The sequence below is a fragment of the Propithecus coquereli genome, unplaced genomic scaffold (genome assembly GCF_000956105.1).
Source record: "Propithecus coquereli isolate 6110/MARCELLA unplaced genomic scaffold, Pcoq_1.0 Scaffold281, whole genome shotgun sequence".
In the NCBI taxonomy this organism is placed as follows: domain Eukaryota; kingdom Metazoa; phylum Chordata; class Mammalia; order Primates; family Indriidae; genus Propithecus; species Propithecus coquereli.
In genome coordinates, this window is record NW_012148408.1 from 611,828 (window position 1) to 631,507 (window position 19,680).

Here is a 19,680-nt window from a genome sequence, read left to right on the forward strand (position 1 = left end):
CAGTCCTCATCTGAGAGTGTGGCCTTGGGCTCCTATGGTGAGGCCTGTGGGTGAAGAGAGGGGGATCCTGGCCTCCCGCCCAACCCGGGGGTACCTCGGGGATGGCGGGGATGGCGGGGCGGTGATTGGAGTTCTTGGAAGCAGTCGCTCCGCGGGTGGGCAGGGCGGGGCTGAGGGCTGAGGGCTGCAGCCGGGTTTGGAAGAGTTGGGAGGGGCGGGGAGCGGGACCGAAATGTGAGGTTTAGAGAAGGGGCGGGGTTAAGAATGGGGCTGGGGGCGTGGCCAGGCGTAGCACTAAGAGTTGGGGGCTGCGATCTAGGGGCGGGGCTACAATGTGGGGGCTGGACTAAGGGCTGGGTCTAGAGAGGAGATGGGTGGGACCGAGGGCTGGACGTGTCAGTAAGGTCTGAGATAGAGGGGCAGTACGAGGGTTAAAGGAGGCACAAAGAGGGCCCTGGGAGGAGCTGGGAGGCCCCGGATGAAGAACGTGGCTGGCGCGTAGACCCGGGCTAGGAAGACAACGCAGCCTAGAGCGGGAAGGGGGGAGGTGGGTGGGGGGAAAGGGGAAACATGAGGCGGAGTTAGGGGCTGGACTGGCGCGAGACTGAGATTGGAGTTTACGGCTGGGACGAGGTTGGACTTCTGCGAGGAAGGGTCCTGTAGAGACGAAGAACTGGGCTGAGAGCCATGTGGGTCAGGACGACAGTAACGATCGAAAGGTGGACCGAGGAGAAGACAGAGTGCAAGGCCAAGGTCTGGGACGAAAGCCAGGGCCGCGGTAAGGGGGGGCGGGCAGAAGGGGGCGTGGCCGGGGCTGGTGGGACGGTGCTGGGTTGGGGGCCCGGGTCCCGACGGAGGAGGGGGGACCCGGGGCCGGGCCGGGGCAGTGTGGCTGGCGCCAGAGCCGGAACTCTCGGCTACAGGGCAGGGAGGCGGCACTTACCGCAGCTGCGGGCCCTGGCAGCTGCCCATGAGGCGCCGGGCTTGGCTCGAGCCCATAAGGGGTCCAGCTCCCACCCAGGCGCCGGGGCTGGGGCGAGCGGTTCCATTGACCCTGAGGGCGGGAAGGAGTCTGGGGGTTCCACAGATGACATCACAATCGCCTCTGGGCGAGGGCGGGGCCAGGGAGGTATTTCCAAGGAGACGCGGACGTACTGCCCCTCTCTTGCTCTCTCCTCTTCCCTCCTTCCCTTCCGTGGTTCCTCCCCACCTTCCTTTCTCCTTCCCTCCCTCCCCCTTTCGTCTGCTCTGGTGTCCACCCCCTGTGCCTCAAGGGCAGGGGGAGCTCCTTGGCTCCGCAGGACGGCGAGGATTCTGTACAAATGAGCATCACCTGTGAGTTTGGAACGCCTCTGCGCTCGGATTTATGCCCCGCGAGAAAAAGACCGCAACTTTCCCACTTCCTTTCACTCTGTCACCCTCCTCATCCATAATGAAGTCCTTCCTGCGTCCAGCCTCCATCACTCCCGCTGCAGGAGCTCTGGACTGCTGCTTCATTCAGAGTTCTTCTGTTCTCTGTGGAACTAAAGAGCAGATTGTTCTTCTCAGATCTGAGGAGAGTTACTAAATTCCTCTCCAGCTATGTCCTTCCTCCTGTCCTCCCCCTCACAAACAGAGCTGGGGGTGTCAGGACTTGTTGGGGGGAGTTAGTCAGTGGGAAATAAGCAGGCTCTGAACCTGCATGAAAAGCCTCTTTCATGGTGGCTCTGGAAAGAGCAAGGCCAGTGGAGTCAGAGCATAGTTTGAATCCTGGCCCTGGCTCGGGCCCCTATGGCATGACCACAGGGTCCAGGCTGGATAAGGGAAGCTGTGGAGTCAGGATTGAGTAAAACCAGAGGGCGAGGAGTTGGTGGTGTTGGAGTTGAAAAGTAGGTGAAGTAGGAGGTGATAGCTGGAAAGACAGGTTTTAGATAGGGAGCTGAATGTGGTTTTAAGACTCAGCTGTGGAGCTCATGACATATGAAGTGACCTTGTTTACAGTCAGTAGATAGGGCTGAAAGAGGCTATGGAGCCAGGGAGACCTGGGTTGAATCCTACCTCTGCCATCTTTTTTTTTTTTTGGGACAGAGTCTTGCTCTGTCACCTGGGCTAGAGTGCAGTGGCATCATCATAGCTCACAGCAACCTCAAACTCCTGGACTCAAGTGATCCTTCTGCCTCAGCCTCCCAAAGAGCTGGGACTACAGGCGTGTGCCACCATGCCCAGCTAATTTTTTCTATTTTTATTAGAGACGGGGTCTCACTCTTGCCCAGGCTGGTCTCGAACTCCTGATCTCAAGCAATTCTCCTGCTGTGGCCTCCCAGAGTGCTAGGATTACAGGCGTGAGCCACCGCACCCAGCCCTACCTCTGCCATCTTTAACTTGTGTCTTTGGACAAATTACTTATCCTCTCTGAGTCTCTGTGTCCCCATCAATAGATTGGGGCTATGGTAGGGATTTAGAATCAAAGGCATATTTTAAAAAGATGAGCATGGCGCCTGGCATTATGAAGGCGTGTGTCCTGCGTAAATTCTCTATCCCTGGAAAAGCCCCCAGGTTTGAAACTTGGGTAGAATCTACAGTGCCATAGACTCTTTGTGGCTCCAATAGGGGTTTATTCTATTCTACTCATGTATTAATTCAATCAGCCAACTGAGTACTTTCCATGTCCCAGGCTCTGTGGATACAGAGGAAGATGAAATATGGGCCTTGCTCTCAAAGAGCTATAAATACATGAATGTCACAAGTTCCAGGGTAAAGAGGCATAAGATATATGTGACCAATTCCACTTGGATAGCATTGTTTTTTCCAAGATAAGGAGGTATTTCTTGGGAGTGTGTGGCAGGAGAGAAGGTATAGAGGAGGGAGGGCTGGGAGGAGGGATGGATAGGTGGGAGGAATTGACAACCAGGGAAGGAATCAGGGCCCAGGTCTTGGGGGACTTGTTATGTCATGATAAGGAGTTTGTACTTTATCCTGAAGGCAGTTGGATGCTATTAAAAAGGAGGGATGTGGTTGACCAGTTGGCATTCTAGAAAACTCAGTCTGGCTGCATTGTGAGGATGGGATAAGGGTAGTGAGACAGGAGGCAGGAGGCCAGGCAGGAGGCTACTGAAGCTGTCTAGGTCAGAGATGATGAAGGTCTAAACCAAGACATAGGCAGATGTGAGGGCAGGTAGGCATGGCAAGGCTTGGTCATCAGGTTGGTGTGAAAGTGAGGGAAAGGATGATCCCTAGATTTTTAACCAAGGTGTCTGTTGTTGTCTGAAATGACAGATACGAGAAGAGGAGGTTCATGGGTGGAAGGGAGAAGATGGTGGGTCTGTGTGGGACCTGCTGACTTTAAGATGTTTTGGGAACATCCATTGGCCATATCCTCTGGATAGCAGTCTGAACTGGAGACTTAGATTTGTGTCATTTTATTGATGGATGTTGAAGCCATGGAATTGGATGACATTATCCAGGACAAGCTTTTGTAGAATCTTTTGAGGAGGTGGCCAAATACAGAACCTGGGTAATCACCAACTTAAGGGGTACAGCAGAGAAGAGGGGACAGCAAGGGAGGCAGGAAAGAAACAAAGAGCTAGTCAGGGAAGGAAGAAGATGAGAGAGGATTGCCTTGGAAGCCCAAGGAACAGAGTTTGCAGAAGAAAGACATTGCTTTGTCAATAGGGTCAAGTGAGATGAGATGAAAAGGTGGCCACCAGGTTTGGCTATTGGGAGATTGCTGGTGGCCTGTGTTGATAGAGGTGTGGATGGCTGCCATGTTGCAGGTGGCTGGCAGAGAGGAAAGAGGTGGAGACACTGAGCTCACTGAAGTCTAGTGCCTAGTGAACTGGCCCAGTATACATCTGATAAATGAATAAGTGAATAAACTTGGATTGAAAAGAAAAGGGGAGGATACGGTAGAGGGAGAAACAGGGTTGATAGTGTTTTGTTTAAAGATGTTCATAGCTTGTAGTGGGTGAAAAAAGCCAGTAAAGAGAGAGAAGATGATAATTCTGGCTGGGACCTAGAATACAGATGCTTTGGGGAGAAGGGAGGAGGGACACGTCATGCCCAGGCTAGAGGAGTTGTTGAGGGTAGGAGCATCTGCAGATAATACTGGTGAAATTATCTGCTGAGAGGAACAATAGCCGTGCAGGAGTTTCCAGGAAGTGCTTAAAGCTGTTCGTTTAACAAACTTTGAGCACTTACTGTGTTGTGGAAAACAGGAGAAGGAGCTGACTAGGGACCTGTAGAAGGATGACCAAGTGCCCACTGAAGACCCCAAGCAGTCAGCTTCCCTTCCTTAAGCAGGTCTCAAGTCCAGTGCCTCAAAGGATCAGCTAGTCGTGGGAAGAAAAGGGCAAGTGGCAGACTGCCCTGTGGTTGCTGATGGCTGGGGGAGCTGCCGCCCCAGTTGCAGGTCTGCTCAGGGACACTCTCTGCCCAAGCCCACATACCCTGGGACAATTTCTGGAGCTGCCCCTCTTTGCCTAGGCTTTGGCTCACTCCTATTCATCACTCCAGCTCCAATGATACTCCTTCCAAGAAGTTTTCTATAATCCCCTGTCCCCCTCCCCAGTCTCGGTAGGTGGCCCTTGTTCTGTGCTCCTGCCATTTCCCTCTTTATTAGCCTCACACTACTGTCAGGAACCTCCCCTGTGTCCCTCTCCTCACCCTGTCCCCTACCCTCTTGACAGCAAGGACCATTGTTTAAATCTCTGCATCTCCGGGGTGCAGCTGGGGGCCTGACAGGCTCCTGAGTAAATGTTTGGTGGATGAATGGCGTGGGGAGGGGTGCTGCCACTGCAGCCACTCTGTGCTTTCTCAGATGTAAGCAGGTTACCCAGCTGGGAGAGAGGACATCTGCTGGCTGGTGTGGCGTCCGGCACTGATGCGTCTACCTTCTCCTCTGAAGGTGGGTCCAGGAGACCTCTGGCCCCAGGGTCCCCACCACTCTCACTGGGGAAAGCTAACACCTGGTGGAAGGAAGGAAGTGTTTGGTCCATTAGGGGTTACTCAGCTCCCCCACACCCCACCCCATCCTCTACAGATGCCAGAGAGATGGCCCTTTCTCAAGGCTGCCATCACCCCTTTCCTGTGTTTAGCACTTTATGGTACACAAATAGTATCTTTGATGTATGTGAACTTGAGTCCTCTCAACAACCTTGCAAAATAGGTATCACCATCCTCCCGTTTTGGGGATTAGAGAAGTAATTTGCCCTGGGCCACCCAGCCAGTAAGTGACAGAACTAAGACTTGGACTCTGGTCTGTCCAACTACAAGTTCAGGGCACTTGTCACTATGCTGTCCTTTGCCCCAGTTCAGCAGTGCTGAACAAGGCCGAGGTGGTGGTGAGGTTCCCAGGTCCTGCCACGCAGACACTTTCCTCATTTCCCCTGGGGATAGAGAAAGGGCTTAGGAGGCAAGGAAGCAGCAACAGAGGTCACCAAGCAGTTTGCGGCTATAGGGAACCACTCAGGATCTTTACAGCCTCATGCGGGAAGAGAAGGAAGAGCAATGTGAGGTGAGCCTCAGACCAAGCTGCCCACCACTCAGCACGAGAAGGCCACTTGGACTAACATACCCATGGTCTGGGTTGATTCCCTGCTGGCGGCCAGTATACGGTCTTGCCCCAGTTTCACTGCCCGATGGGGCCTGGGTGAAGGTGCAATCCTCACGGCCTATTTCAGGGAGTTAGCCAGCTACAGCACCCCATGCCAGGCTGCCAGGGAACTCAGCAGTGCCCGCCCACTTCCTGCCCCAGGGTGGGGTGGAGCCCATGTCTAGAAGGAACCGGCAGTAAGGTCCCTAGTCCTTACTAGGGACCGGGCCGAGTTACTACTATTAAAAGTGGAAACAGTCAGGGGGTGGGGGGGCAGGTGGTGGTGCCAGATGAATCTGGTGAGGCTTTAGATTGAGCTGTGCTGCCGCTGCCTTGAGTGACCCAGACCCTCCCCCTGCAGGTGACTGCAAGGAGACTGACAGGTGCTGCTGGAAACATAAGCAGTGCACTGGGCACATCATCTACCCCTTCACCTCTGACTATGGCCACCACAGCCTGCACCTACACTCTGTCAACCACTGCGACTGTGATTCTAGGTGAGGGCCCCCTCCTCAGGGGACCCACGGCAGAGCCAGGTCCAAACTTTCACTGTGGTTCCCCCTTTCAACCTTTGATCTCCCTCTTCTGTTTTGACCCGGTGCTGCCAGCCCAGCCCCAGCTTGGCAAACCTTGCTCTGCTCCAGGAGCAACGGGGAGGAGGTCTTTTGGTAGCTTGGGCCGAGCCCAGCAGAAGCCCACACTCCTTCAGAGGTGCTGGCTCTGGGCCCCTGGGGAGTCATGGCGGCGTGGGAGCCAGGCTGAGAGTTCCGTGTGTGGCAGGCTGAAGGACTGCTCGGAGAAGACAAATAGCAGCTCCCGAGACTTGGGCCCAACCTGTTCCCGAGATGTAAGCCCAACCTGCTTTAACATCATCCCATCCCCTTGCTTGGAGCTCATCCCAGAGGAGGAGTGTGTGGAGCGGTTCTGGTACGGCTGGTGAGTGGCGGGCTGCTGCAGAAGGGGCCTCTGTGGGTACCGTGCTCCACCCCATCAACCTCCTCTTCCCATCCCCCTCCTCTCAGGTGCAAAAGCTACAGGCCTATCTCTGTGGCAGTGATCCACCATCCCCTCCACCATGAATGTGGGGCAGATGAGCTAAATGAAGATGAGGAAGAGGAGGAGGAGGAGGAGGAAGAGGAGGAAGAGGAAAGCAAGCCTCTTATCCCCACCCAGGTGGGGCCCACCACCACACCCACCGACCCAGCCACCAGCACGGTCACTGGTAATCCTGACTCGGCAGCGCCCATCACCATCTGGCGCTCTGACAGCCCCACAGGGAAGAGCCAGGGCAACAAGGTGATCAAGAAAGTAAAGAAGAAAAAGGAAAAAGAGAAAGATAAAGAGGAGGAGACGGATGAGAAGGCAAAGCTGAAGAAAAAAGCCAAGAAGGGCAAGTTGGCTAAGAAGAAAAGCCCGGTTAAATCGGAGTCTTCACCTCCAGACCTGAGGCGGTCATTAAGCCCGAGAGAGTTGGCCAGGATGTCCGAGTCCAGCCCAGAAAGCCGGGAAGAGCTGGAGAGTGAGGACAGTTACAATGACCGGGGGCAGGAGGAGCCCTCCAGTGAGGATGTTGAGTCTTCATCACCCAGGAAGAGAGAGAAGAACACGGTCCAGGTGAAGAAGCTTGGGGCCAAGGCTTTGCAAACCAGGAAGGTAAACAAGAGGAAATCTCCCCCAGCGTCAAACCCCAATCTCAGTTGAGGCCAGGGCGATCAGGGTGAAGAATAAATGCCATCAAGCCTGTAGCCAACCCCGCTGCTCTTCTCTCTCCCTCCAACCTGGCTACTTCCTGGGGAGAGGGGTGGGCTCGGGGCTGCAGGGGTTTCTGAGAGGCAATCCAGCTTTCAAGGAGGAAGCCCATGGGAAGGTAGGTGGGAGGGAAGGAGAGGGGCACAGCCCTGTTTCTTCCTGACACCCTAGGACCAGGGCGGAAGAGTACATCTGGATGGGGGAAGGAAGGGTTTCCCCTCTCTCCTGGGAGACCACTTTGTGTGTAATTCACTTCTAGGATAGGCAGTACTGTTTGCAGTGACACCCCCAATAAATGGAACCTTTTGACCCACTCTGTGCCACTGTGCCTGGCCTTTTCCTCCTCTGAGTGGCCCTGCCTCTGAGACCCTGGAGGACCTTTTGTGCTGAGGGGAACAGAGCTGAGTCCTGGCTGGTGGCCAGCTCCTTCCCCCAGCTCTTGACGGAGAAAAACATGGGAGGGAATGCACCAAGTCCAGGCAGCAGCGGCCTTTTCCAACTTCTCAGCTGAGCCCCAGGCAGAGGAGAGGGAGGCAGAAGCCTCACCGGGCGCCGACTCACAGAGCTGAGAGATAAAGCCTTTGTGAAGAAACAGGGACACCAGGAGTCCAGAAGGAAAACTGCGGTGGGGCCAGGGTGTGTGTGTCGGAGCAGGTTAAGCATGGGACCCACCAGGAACACAAACACCTGACTTGTTTAGAAAATGTCAGAGACCAAGGCCTAGCTGGGAAAAGGGAAGGGAAGAGAGGGAGGTGCAGGGGCTCAAGCTGAGAAACCCAGATTTACTTGTGGCTTTTCTCCAGTATGCCAGAGACTAGCAGGCATGGATGGGGCAGCTAAGCGTGAGTGAGTGTACAACCTTTATGAGGTACCAGGCACTGGGCCAAGCAGCTCACACACACTCCGTCTCAGTCCTCCCAGTGGCCGATGAGGTAGGTATCACTGTCTTCTTGTTACAGATAAGGAAAGCCAGCTGGGAGACTACAGGAGCTGGCACGGGGTCACAGGATTAGAAAGTAGAGCAGGGCTGTGCCCCAGGCAGTCTGATGCAGAAGCCTGTTGTAGGAATCATCGCCTCTGATGGATCGGAATAGGGACTCAGGGAGCCCGCAGAGCTCCAAACGCTGCTTTGAAAGTCACCCCACAAAGAGTCGGAGAGTTGGGAGAGAGAGGCTTTGGCAAGAGCTCTGTAGAAACACTGTTTATTCAAATGACAGGCAGGAAGCGGTGGTGTTGGCAGGTGGGGAAGGCAGCTAGGCAGGGCTGGGCAGGTTAGCACTGCTCCCCTGTGTCCCTGCAATCCTGCTTTGACAGCCACCCAGGCTGTTGGCATCAGGTTCAGGAATACTTTCCCTCTTCTCCCTCCTGCCCCAAACTGAATAAATAGCATCCCTCTCCCCATAAGAGCTAGGGGAGACTTGCGTGCTGAGCTTGGTGCCCTGGTCACAGCCAAGTCAGGTGAGGGCAGCAGCTCAAAATGGCTTGTAGGGAGTAGAATACAAAACTGTTCCACTCTCATTCTCACCTTCCTCTTCCTCCTCCCTGCCACACTCCCCTCCCAGCCTGGTCCCAGGACAGGTGGTCGGTGAGAATCCGGAGTGGGAGAATTGTTACCTAGCGTACACTGAGCTCAAGTTCGCAAGGCCATCCAGCCTGTCGCCCATCCAGGCTGACCACCAAAGAGAACGTCACTTCACGCCACTTTATGGACAGAAAAGGAGGGGCAGGGAGGGAGGCTGTGGGCGGCCAGGCCTTTCACAGCCTCAGAGGTAACCATAGTCCGAGGAGCAGGTCCCCTACCGATCCATCTCGTCTAGGAGTGGGGTGGCATCGCCAGCAATGGACATGGGGGTGCTTTCGATCATGGGGCTGGGAGAGGGCCGAGGTGTCAGCCGCTGCTTCTGTTTTCGTCTTTCTGCCTCCTTTTCCTGCAGCCACTGCTCTGCCATCTTGCCCCAGTCGATGGCTGCGTGGCTGTTGGACCTGGGAAAGGGAAGAAAGGGTCCTTTAAAGTGGGATTCTCTAGGGGCTCGCTAGAAGGGAGCCTTCCCATCAATCACTGGTGAGCACCCACCCTTGCAGAAAGGGACCTCACACTCATGGGCAGCAGCCCCTCTGCTAGGGTGAGGCAGAAGCAGCAGTGGCTGGCTGCCACACTGCCCTCTTCTGTCTTCCCCTAGAAACCAGGGTCCCTGGGGGCACCACGTGGGTCATGGCTCTCAGAGGATCCAGAACACCTGCCTTTGTTAAGCCCTCGGCCGCTTGATACTAATAACCTCCTCTGAGCCACTGTCCAGATACTTACTTTGGCTGCTGCTGTCGCTGCCGGGAGCTGGAGGAGGGCTGGGGCTGGGCCTGGGCAGACTGCGGGGTGGTGCTGGCCTGTAGCTGGTGGTACTGTGGGGTGGTGATGGGCTGGCTTGGGGTCGTGTAGGAGTAGCTGGGGGTCATTAGTGGTGTGGCCACTGGCTGCTGGGCTGGCGTTGGGAATACCTGGAGAGGCATGAACAGTTAAGTAGGGATGGGCTCTGGGCTTGTTTGGCCTTGCTGTGAGTTTCTGACAGGCTGCAAGGGTGGGCTTAGCACAGAGCTTTCCAGCTAACCCTCCTCTGAGCAGTGGGTGGTTCTGAGCAGCATAGACAAGCCAGTGGATGGCATCTGGCACACAATGGGGCCCACTTGTCCTGACCACCTCAGGTTTCTAGTGGCTTGAGGGTTCCAAAGATCCCAAAGGACTTTGGAGAGATCAGACCCTCTCATATTCCCTTCCCCCTAAAATGGGGCTGAGGAAAGTGCACATCTATTGGAGACAGGTCCTAAGGCCGGGGTAGCCCCATCTGTGCATGAGGCCCCTTGTGGTGGGCACTGCCAGAGGCCAGTCTATGGGACACGGCTTAGCAAAGGATGATTGTTCCCTTTCCCTCCTCCCCATCCTGCACAGGGAGGCTCCTCCCAAAGCCACATACATGGTAAGCGCTGCTGCCCCCTCCACTGCCGCCATAGCCATACTGGCTGGAAGCCCACTGGGCTGGGGTGGCATTAGGGTTCTGTCCTTGGCCTGTCACGGCAGCAATGGCACTGAACATCTGCGAGGTCATGTTCTGGGGCAGGGCGTTCACAGCCCGTGTCAGATCTGTAAGCACACAGAGGCGGGGATGGGTATGTTAGAGATGAAAGTCCCTCTAGCTCCACCCCTCCCATCCCAGTCCCAGGCCCAAGTTCCTCACCTGCAAGGTTGATGTTGGCTGGGGTGGCATTGATGGAGGCAGGTGTCCGGGTCCTGCTACTACTACTGGGGGTGATGCCTATTAAGAAATGGCTACAATTCAGGGGGCTGGAAGAAGCCCTGAGATAGATGGTGGGAGAAGGGCAACTGCACAGGCACAGTGGATGGAGAGCCTCCCTGAGGCTAAGGAGGCTGGGGGAGGAGTAGGACGGCTGCAACGACAGCCTGCGCCTCACCCTCCCCACAAGTCAGCGAGTACTTTGAGTCAGGCCCTTGGTGTCCCTCCAACCACACCCCTGAAGTCAGGGAAGAGCAGAACTCACCGGGTACAGGATCCTGGTAATGATCTTTAAACCACCTGAAGAGTCCATTCACGGTTGGGAAGATTTGGCCCCGGTATCGGAATCCTTCTGGAGTCACCGTTACATATTCTATCCTGGGATTTTAGAATGAAACATGCGTCAGACACCATTTGGGGCCAGCTGTGAAAGAGCGACCAGAACAGATGTCCACCATGTGAAGTAGCCATACTGGGTGCTAGGGGAAAGGAGAGATGACAGAGCCAGTCCCTGGTCCTGTGAAGGGAGGCTGCACTTCGAGCGGGGAGGTGAGCAGCCTATGGCAGAGTATAATCACGGCCAAGGGGTCAGTGGCCCTGTGTGCTGGATACAGGCTGCTGGAGGAAGGTGTGCTGGCGGCTGTGCCACCATACTGGGCTGCAGTATGAAGGTGGTGAATCTCAGGTGAGGGTGGGACGAGGTCCCAGAATGTAGGTGTTGGAAGGGGCCTCCCAGGGCAGCAAAATACATAAGCAGGAGTCTTTCTATAGCAGCCCTGGAAAGTGGTTAATCTGCCTTTATTCAACACTTCTGAGAGCAGCAGAGAAGTGGTTAAGAGGACGGGCTCCAAGTTAGTTCTGGTTCTAGTTCTAGTTTTAGCTTACCATTCACCACCTATGAGACTTTGCACCAAATTACTAAACCCAAATGTCCACTTCACTTGTAAAATGAGCACTTAAATCCATAGGGTGAGTGTGAGGATAAAATGAGTCAGTATACACAGAGCACTTACAATACCTTAAATAGGGTGTTGTGCTCAATAAAGGATGGCTAAGCCAACAGACACTAAGTACCACAGAGTTTTCATTTCTATTAAACTGAAACCTGCTTCCTAGATCTTCTGCAAGTGTTAGTTTGGCCACACAAGGAAAGTCTGTGCTCCTTTCCATGGAAAGCTATCATGTTGAATGTGGTCCCAGTTAAAGGCTCATGGGACAGTTTCCAGCCCCATCGCAGCCCCGGCTGCCATCATCTGGAAGTGTGTTGGTAAGTCAGAAAAGGATTCTCAGAGAAGAACACAATATTCCAGATGTGCCCAAGACAGTGCAGGGTCCAGAGTCTAGGGCTTCTTGTCATCTGGCCTCCGAGCCCCTGATACGGTCTAAGCTGTGCAACACGTGTCATCAACACAGGGATAAAATAAAAAATGCATATACCTTGGTCAAGGGCCAATGGGAGGATAGAAACAGGGCCTGGGCAGAGCAGGCTGGTGTGATCACCAGTTTGTGTAACAGACACAAAGAAAGCAGATTTACGGAGGACTTTGTCCTCTAAGTTGAGGGTGAGCACCAGTGAGACTCTGATACAAAGGAATAACCTCAGGAAGGCCAGCCTGTCAGTCATACACAGAAAGGACCACGCAGGAGCTAGAGCAGAGGATGCTCTCCTGACCTGCCACTTCGGAGCGGGCAGAAGAGGCAGCACATCATGGCACTCAACTCTAAGCCACCATGTGCTGAAAGCCCTGGTGAGGGTGAGGCAGAGAGTGGAAAGGGGAGACCAGTGTGCGGGCACCCAGTCTTTGCCAGTTGGGTGGGGAGAGTGTCTGGTGATTTACATCACTCCCTGGGAGGGAAATGAGGTCAAGGGAACTCCTTTTCCACAGTGTTGAAGAAAACGCCCTTCTTATCTGAATCTTTACCTTTTGCCTCTAATTCATTACCCTCTTTCCCACCTCCAACATCCACCTCCGTTCTAAATAGGTAAGAGGAGAAAGGCAGTCAAGCAGAACCAGAGAGTACTGCTCTGGGGCCTCTACTTCCCTTCTAGCCTGTCTGTGGACCCCAGCGGCAGCACCTTCTCAGCACCAGTGCTCACCTGGGTTTACCCCGGGGCTGGTATCCCAGTAGGAACTTGCCGGGCAGTTCCTTGCAGGCACAGATGAAATAAGGGATGAAGGTGGGCTTCTCCTTCTTAGTTTTGATGAGCAGCTCCTCTAATTTCTGGGGGTAGAATGAGGGGGAGAGGTTGGGATAGCAGCATGCTTGGTGCACAAGGTCTGGTGCACACATCATGTACACTTCCTTCACCGCCTGAGTGTCCCCTACACTGAAGGGAAAGCATACATCCTTAAGTGACTGAAAGGTGTCATCTCTTGGAGGGCCCAGGGCTCACCTTGCGATCCCCACCGCTGCAGTCCTGATAATACTTGTGGTTCAGAAGGTCTCGGGCAAAGGATGCCATGGGCTGGACATAGCGGGCGACAATCTCATCCAAGTCTTCAAATTCCTGTAAAGTAAAGGCCCCACAGGTCATATTCAGAGCTGAGACTCCTGGCCCTCCATCAAATCTACCTTGAAGAGAAACCACAGAAGGAGGTGGGCTTCGTGGTCCTGCCAAAGCCTCACGTCACCGCACAGGCCCCTCCACTTACCCATCTGTTTGAGTCATGCCCAGACACATCAGCTTACAGGGCCTCAAGTCCTTTAAATCCTAACTTTGATTCTTCCCTGGTGCACGGGAACAATAGAGAATTGCACTAGACTTCTCCTCACTAAAAACAGCAAACGGCTTTGCACATGGCAGTATTGTAGCCAATGAGGTTTATCTGAGGCGTGATTATTGCTAACTGAAAACTTTTCCCAATACCCCCACCATGACAACTTGAAATATAGTTGGCATTGGCAATTTTTGACAGTCTCTATGTCAAAAACCTGATATATCTGTATGCACACGCACATGCATTTTCTCCTCTTCCTCCACTGGCTCTCTAGGTAGTCTATTTTAAAATTTGGAGGAAAGGGAAGGAGGGGACAAAACATAAAATTGCTATCAAATGACTCATTCCACAAATGATCTGTTTTGTTCCTCTGTACAGCTAAAATACATATGATAGTTACTAAAGTCAGGTGAAAGTGGCCAGAAAGGCCTGTTTCTGGAAGCAGGAGTGGGGATGGGAGGTGGGCAGGCGCTGGCTCTCACCTCACTGTTGATCCAGAGAGTGGCTCCCAGGCTGAAGGCATTTTCCTTGCCCTCCTCCCGCACATCCACGTGCTGGTAGATGCCATCACTGACTTTCCAGGTCACTGTCAGGTGGTTCTCGCCCTTGCTGCTCGGTCGGATGATCACGTCACCCTGGTCCATGGTCTCCATCATCTTTTCTGCTTGCTTGAAATTGATATTATGGAAGGATGGGTGTGCAATGACTCGCTTGATATATGCTGAAGAAAGTAGAAAAGAAGTACAGAGCAGGTGATGGGGCTGGAAGCTGCAGCAACGGGACAAACCGGGCCTTAATTTCTGACCCAATATGGGATTGTCAGACAATTTCACCCTCTCTGGGCCTGGATTTGCTGAGGGGAATGACATGTTAACCTGGGTTCCTAGGATGCTGAGAGAATGAAGCTTTAAGAGTCACAATGCAGGAGCAAAGAAAAGGTGACCCCTGGGTTCCAGCCCTACCCACGACTCTCCTTTATGACATCTCCAGGCCTCAGCACCTCAAAGCTGAGCACCTTCACTGGGAGACTGATACACGTGCATCCTGTGGCCCGAGTCCTGCACTGGAAGAGTCGCCAAGACATAGGGCGCACAGGGATGGTGATGGGCACACTCACTGGTCCGCTGCTGCTTCCGCTTCATGTCCTCCTCCTGCTTGTGGTCTGCTGCTTCAGCATCAAAGTCATAGTAGGTGTCTTTGGGCAGCTTCCACTCATTGTTCCTGTCCATGAGATCTGAAGTGCGACAGGTCAGGTCCGCACTGAACTTCTCGATGTCAATCTTCATGATGCGGCAGTGAACAGTCATTCCCACCTAGATCCACAGAACATTTGAGCTGGAAGGGACAAAGATGATCTAGCCTGGTGCCCTATTTCGCATATGAGAAAATCAAAGTCCAGGCAGAAAGGTGTGGACTGACTTGTCCAAAGCCAGCCAGCTACTGAATGGCAGACTAGGAGTCCGGGCTTGAGTCTGGTCTGCAGACTAGGGCCTGCGCCATGTACCAATGCCTCCCACTCTAGGCAGGAAAACCAAGTGGAGCCAGTTGAGATCTACCCTGTCACTGGCACTCTTCCCTCCTCCAAGATGTTGCCTGGTTACTGCAACCAGGATGTGATCAAAGCCTGGCTGTCCTCTTTGAAGGAGAAGCAAAACAATAGCTATTTTCTGTACCTTACCCTTGACTTCTCCCTAAACAGTGGCAAAAGCCGGTCACTCTGCATGGCTCTCCTCTTTTTGAAAATTTCCCCAGGTTCACGTATCAGGGATGTCTTTCCCCAGCCCTCCTAAGTTCATAGCTCTCAGGGGGTCACAACACTCAGAATAAGAGAATTTGGCAGATCTGGTAATAGCCGTGTCAATAATTGGGTGATCCTGAAAAAGAGACTTGAATTTCTCAGAAAAAAGACAATATTTCCTTCCTCATCATGTTGTGAAATTAGAGACAGCATATGTCAATGTCAAGTGTTGCTATCTAGTAGCTAAATGGCAGCGATGGCAGAATACTCTGTCAACAGAAAGGAAGCTTAGAGATTTACTCCCAACCGTTTTATGCAGAGATCATTTGAAGGTTCCTTCTGTGTCATCTGGTTCTGCCTGTAGAACCCAGGGGCTGTGCCATACATTCTAATTTTTTTTTTTTTAAGAGATAGGGTCTCACTATGTTGCCCCATCCTCCTACCTCAGCCTCCCAAGATGCTGGGATTACAGGCACAAGCCGCTGCACCCAGCTGTATGTGCCATACATTCTTTTCCTTCTAGAGCAGCGCCACCTGGCCTTGGGAGAGCAGGGAGAGCCTTTCTATTTCACAGCATGTAACGCTGGGCCCTGCTTCCTGCCCTGGGACTAAACTGCAGCTTCCCACAGAGGAGGAGAAAGCCCTTTTCCCAAAGGACTGGCAACTTGCTGAAATTTCACAAAGGCAGTGAACAAAAGCTGCTACTCATTAAGATGCTTCTCACCCTAAGTTCTCTCATCTAGTTATAAATCTCTGAAACTCTCTCCCCACCAGCAGCCACTGGGAACAGAGCCTAACTTCTGGTGGGGACAGTCCAAAGTTAAAGAGAGCCCAATTTGGGCAGCTGAAAACTGTACTATAACCTTAGGAAAGTCATTCATCTACCTTCACTCGTTCCTCTGGCCGCTTTACCACTTTGTCACTGAGGAATTTGGTGGGAATGAAGCCTGTGACACCGTTGTCTAGCCGTGTTTTGACACCAATGGCCTGGCCTGGGCATGAACCGCTGTCAAAGTGGTTCCAAACCTAAAGAGGGCACGAGGAAAGAAGCTTGATTTTTAAGATTCCAGAGATCATACATTCAGAAAAGACCTGCCAGGAGTGTTGTAATTTATTTTAACATTGACACCTGGCACCATAGTCTGAAAAGACGACAGCCAAGACAGAATTTGAACATTCATAACATCCCTTGACTCATAACTGATGTTTGGCACCACTGGCCATCAGATGAGTCTTTTTTTTTTTTTTTTTTGAGACAGAGTCTCACTGTGTTGCCTGGGCTAGAGTGCCGTGGTGTCATCCTAGCTCACAGCAACCTCAAACTCCTGGGCTCAGGCGATCCTCCTGCCTTAGCCTCCCGAGTAGCTGGGACTACAGGCATGCGCCACCATGCCCGGCTAATTTTTTCTATATATTTTTAGTTGTCCGATTAATTTCTTTCTATTTTTTTTAGTAGAGACGGGGTCTTGCTCTTGCTCAGGCTGGTTTCGAACTCCTGAGCTCAAACAATCCGCCCGCCTCGGCCTCCCAAAGAGCTAGGATTACAGGCGTGAGCTACCGCGCCCGGCCAGATGAGTCTTTTATGTTGATCTAACCTAGATCCCTCGAGCTGCAAATGAGGCCCCTTCCATTTTGTTTAGACCCAGTGAGCATAAGTAGTACCTATGTTGGCCTTCTCAGAACACCTCATTACAGTGAAACAGGCATCCCTTGTCTTTCTCGTATCCTGGACACATCACACCAGCTGCTCTTACTGGGTAAAGCTGAGAAACTGTCTCTTTTATAATCTGCCTGATTAACATGTAAAGTAACCCAGAAATAACCCAGAAAAAGTTTTTAGGGTGGCTCTAATGACTTCAGGCAGATTATCCTTCTAGATAAAAATGTGGGAAAAATTTAAAGCTGTGGAAAATATAAAAATTGAAGGTAGCCTACAAATAACATCTAATAAGCATGTGTAGGGGACACTGGGCCTACCCTGCAGGTAAGAAATGTACGTTCCCACTTCCCTAATCTGGTGGAGCCAGATAGCCAAAGAATGGCACACAAGGGTTAAGGAACAGGTGACTGAGCCAGAATAAAAGAAAGCACACAGGTAAGTTCCAAGTAGCACATGGAGGCATTTCACATTAAACCTGTATGTGTTCTATCCCTCTTCCTTCTTTTTGTTCTTGTTTGGTTAAAGTATGACCTAAAATACCTCCATTTGTCATTCCTTCCTAGGGAACTGAGACCATTCAGTCAAGCAAATCCACTGACCACAATTACACTGCAGCACACACCTCACTTAGTTCAGGGAAATTGTCTTGCTGACAGAAGGGGCACTGCCACAGCCCTGTCTCATCGTTGCGGATTGCCTGGTCATAGCTCTCACCCTGTGGACGCCTGTGGGCGATGCCAGTGACATTGCAGATAATGAGCTTTCCTGGAAGAAGAGGAGACGACAACAGGGAAGGGGAGAAGAGAACAGGGAGCAGGCTGAGAAAACTGGAGAAGTTTTCTCCTTCCCACCAACCTTTTAGTGACAGAACATCTGATTTCCTTCCCATCCTTGAGAAGGGAGATCTACCCCTGATTTGACAGGGGAAAATGAGGTCTAGAAGAAGAGTGACTCCAAAAAGATCCCATAGCAGGTTGAATGCATATTTAACCTTAAAAAACTCAGTTTTGGCTTCCAGTCCAGGGCTCTGTAAATCTTTTTAAATGCTCCCCTGGTCTTCTCCACCTATAATACAAATATGCCCCATTCTGCTGGAATCACTGCTTGGTTTGAACATACATAGTAAATGCATCCTCTACCCTCAGCATATCATGTTCCACCAAAAAAAAAAAAAAAAGAAAAAAAGCCCTAGAATTTACCAATGTAGAAGGTCTCTGGTGTTTCTTTGGTTAACATATTGAAGATCTCCTCTGTGTTGGGAGAGCGGTAGGCTGTCCGGAGGTCCTTATACCGACAGCTCAGCTCCGCCCGGATGTCGTACAGTGTGATGTGTTTGTCACCATAGCCCTGGGGATGAAGCCCACCAAAAGCCTTGTAACCACTCCCCAACCTGAGCCACTGGGGATTCTACGAAAGGAGTAGGCTAGTTGGCTCCCGTCAGGGCCTCTCTTCTCTCCTTTCCCTTCAAGATTTACTAAAGGAGGTTTTCGAACTTAGCCATGGAACGCTGTTCTATAATGAAAACGCTTCAAGTAACCCCAAGGTATCAAATAGGTAAATACAAAACTATGGTTTTAGAAAGGAGGAAAGAGGGCCTACAAGGACACTCTAGTACTGACATCCTCCCAGCTCCTGTCTCTCTCAATTATGGTCACAATCTCTGAGACTTTCCCAGCTCCTTAACAAGCAGAATGAAAAACTTCCTTAAAGAACATAGTAGAGTAGGGGTGGGGGGAAGATAAGATTAAGTCTGCCACACTAACAGTATAACAGGGTTTCTGTGGACACTTGCTGCCCAAGTCTCCTCCCAATCAGGCCACTTGGGATGGGTTTTCCTGCCAGACCTTCCACGCTGTCACCCACCTGCCTCTCTAGTTCTTCTGCAAAGGCATCAAGGTCCAGGTCCTTGAGTCGCTCTGGGTTTTCCAAGATTTCTTCGAGGGCTCCTGCAGGATTGGCATCCTCAGCTGACTCATCGTATTCCAGGGCATCCACTGCCATCTTCCTGGCCCACTCATAGGTCTCAGGGTGAACGCGGGAACCATCAAGGACTTCAATGTATGAGTCAGTGCTGGAGGAAAGGCAGAAATGGAGCAGGATATAGAACGAGAAGCTTCTAATAACAACCCAAATGTCCACCAATGGGGAATTGGTTAAATAAATTAGGGCACCTCCATACAATGGAATACTATACAGCCATTTACAAGAATGAGGTAGGTCTATGTGTGCTGACATGGAAAGATGGCCACAATATATTGATACGTGAAAAATGCACTGCAAAACACTATGAACCATATGATCCCATTTTTGTAGTAAATGGGTAGTTAGTAAATGCATAGCAAAAATAAAATTTAGAAAAACTGTAGTATACACAAATTGTTATGGTAGTTGTCTCTGGGGGGTGGGATTATGGGGGACTTCCACTTTCTGCATAATATTTCTATATGTTGAATTTTACATAATGAAATTATATGCATCTTATAATAACATAAAACATGAAAGGGGAAAAGACCTCTGAGAATTTGCTGACAGCTATTTTCCCCCATAAAGCCTTCCCAGGCTGGTCTTGCCCGTGCACTCACATGGACCTATGTTATTCGTGGAGTGTTACAGCAAAGCTGAGTGGAAAATGAAGTTTTAGAACTTGAAGCCTATTTCCCCACTGATTTCCATTACTGAATGAGGAGCTATGTGCCCGTGGAAAAGATCCTCCAAAGACTGAGTTGATAACTTCTGGAGAGGAAGAGGTCAATAGTGAAGTCCAAAGTCCAAGTGAATAGAATTTTCTCTCAATAACATCATCTCAAAACATACTAAATCTCTCTCCCCCTTTCTTATCTCTTCACACCCCCACACTCCTTTTCCACTGCCCCAGCTATTCCCACCCTTATCTGGCCACAACCAACCATAAATACAAAACAAGTTTGTGTTCACTAAATAAAATCTTGTGTTTTCTGTCT

The 19,680-nt window shown here is 51.7% G+C and overlaps 2 protein-coding genes across 4 annotated transcripts in view; one reads left to right on the forward strand and one right to left on the reverse strand.

The window, feature by feature from the left end:
- The first annotated feature begins 641 nt into the window (after positions 1-641).
- On the forward strand, positions 642-7,270 carry PROCA1 (protein interacting with cyclin A1). Of its 3 annotated transcripts, none has more exons than XM_012648255.1 (5): positions 642-769; positions 4,790-4,882; positions 5,931-6,066; positions 6,350-6,505; positions 6,592-7,270. In XM_012648255.1, the coding sequence occupies exons 1-5, from the start codon at positions 688-690 to the stop codon at positions 7,268-7,270; spliced, it is 1,146 nt and encodes a 381-aa protein (XP_012503709.1). In that variant the 5' UTR covers positions 642-687. The 3 variants fall into 3 exon arrangements, with proteins under 3 accessions (XP_012503709.1, XP_012503710.1, XP_012503711.1); XM_012648257.1 differs by lacking the exon at positions 642-769 and adding an exon at positions 1,323-1,335 and having other exon boundaries at positions 4,796-4,882; XM_012648256.1 differs by lacking the exon at positions 4,790-4,882 and having other exon boundaries at positions 642-778.
- Positions 7,271-8,508: 1,238 nt separating this feature from the next.
- The window catches only part of SUPT6H (suppressor of Ty 6 homolog (S. cerevisiae)), a 33,637-nt gene continuing 22,465 nt past the window's right edge, over positions 8,509-19,680 (reverse strand). Inside the window, exons 25-37 of the mRNA XM_012648258.1 lie at positions 18,584-18,791; positions 17,920-18,067; positions 17,343-17,485; positions 15,946-16,086; positions 14,440-14,635; positions 13,805-14,043; positions 12,998-13,111; positions 12,701-12,825; positions 10,868-10,980; positions 10,546-10,623; positions 10,285-10,451; positions 9,624-9,811; positions 8,509-9,301 (exon numbers count right to left, since the gene is read on the reverse strand). Of these exons, the coding sequence (XP_012503712.1) occupies positions 9,115-9,301; positions 9,624-9,811; positions 10,285-10,451; positions 10,546-10,623; positions 10,868-10,980; positions 12,701-12,825; positions 12,998-13,111; positions 13,805-14,043; positions 14,440-14,635; positions 15,946-16,086; positions 17,343-17,485; positions 17,920-18,067; positions 18,584-18,791 (2,047 nt within the window). The 3' untranslated portion in view covers positions 8,509-9,114. The remainder of the gene's footprint in view (positions 9,302-9,623; positions 9,812-10,284; positions 10,452-10,545; positions 10,624-10,867; positions 10,981-12,700; positions 12,826-12,997; positions 13,112-13,804; positions 14,044-14,439; positions 14,636-15,945; positions 16,087-17,342; positions 17,486-17,919; positions 18,068-18,583; positions 18,792-19,680) is intronic.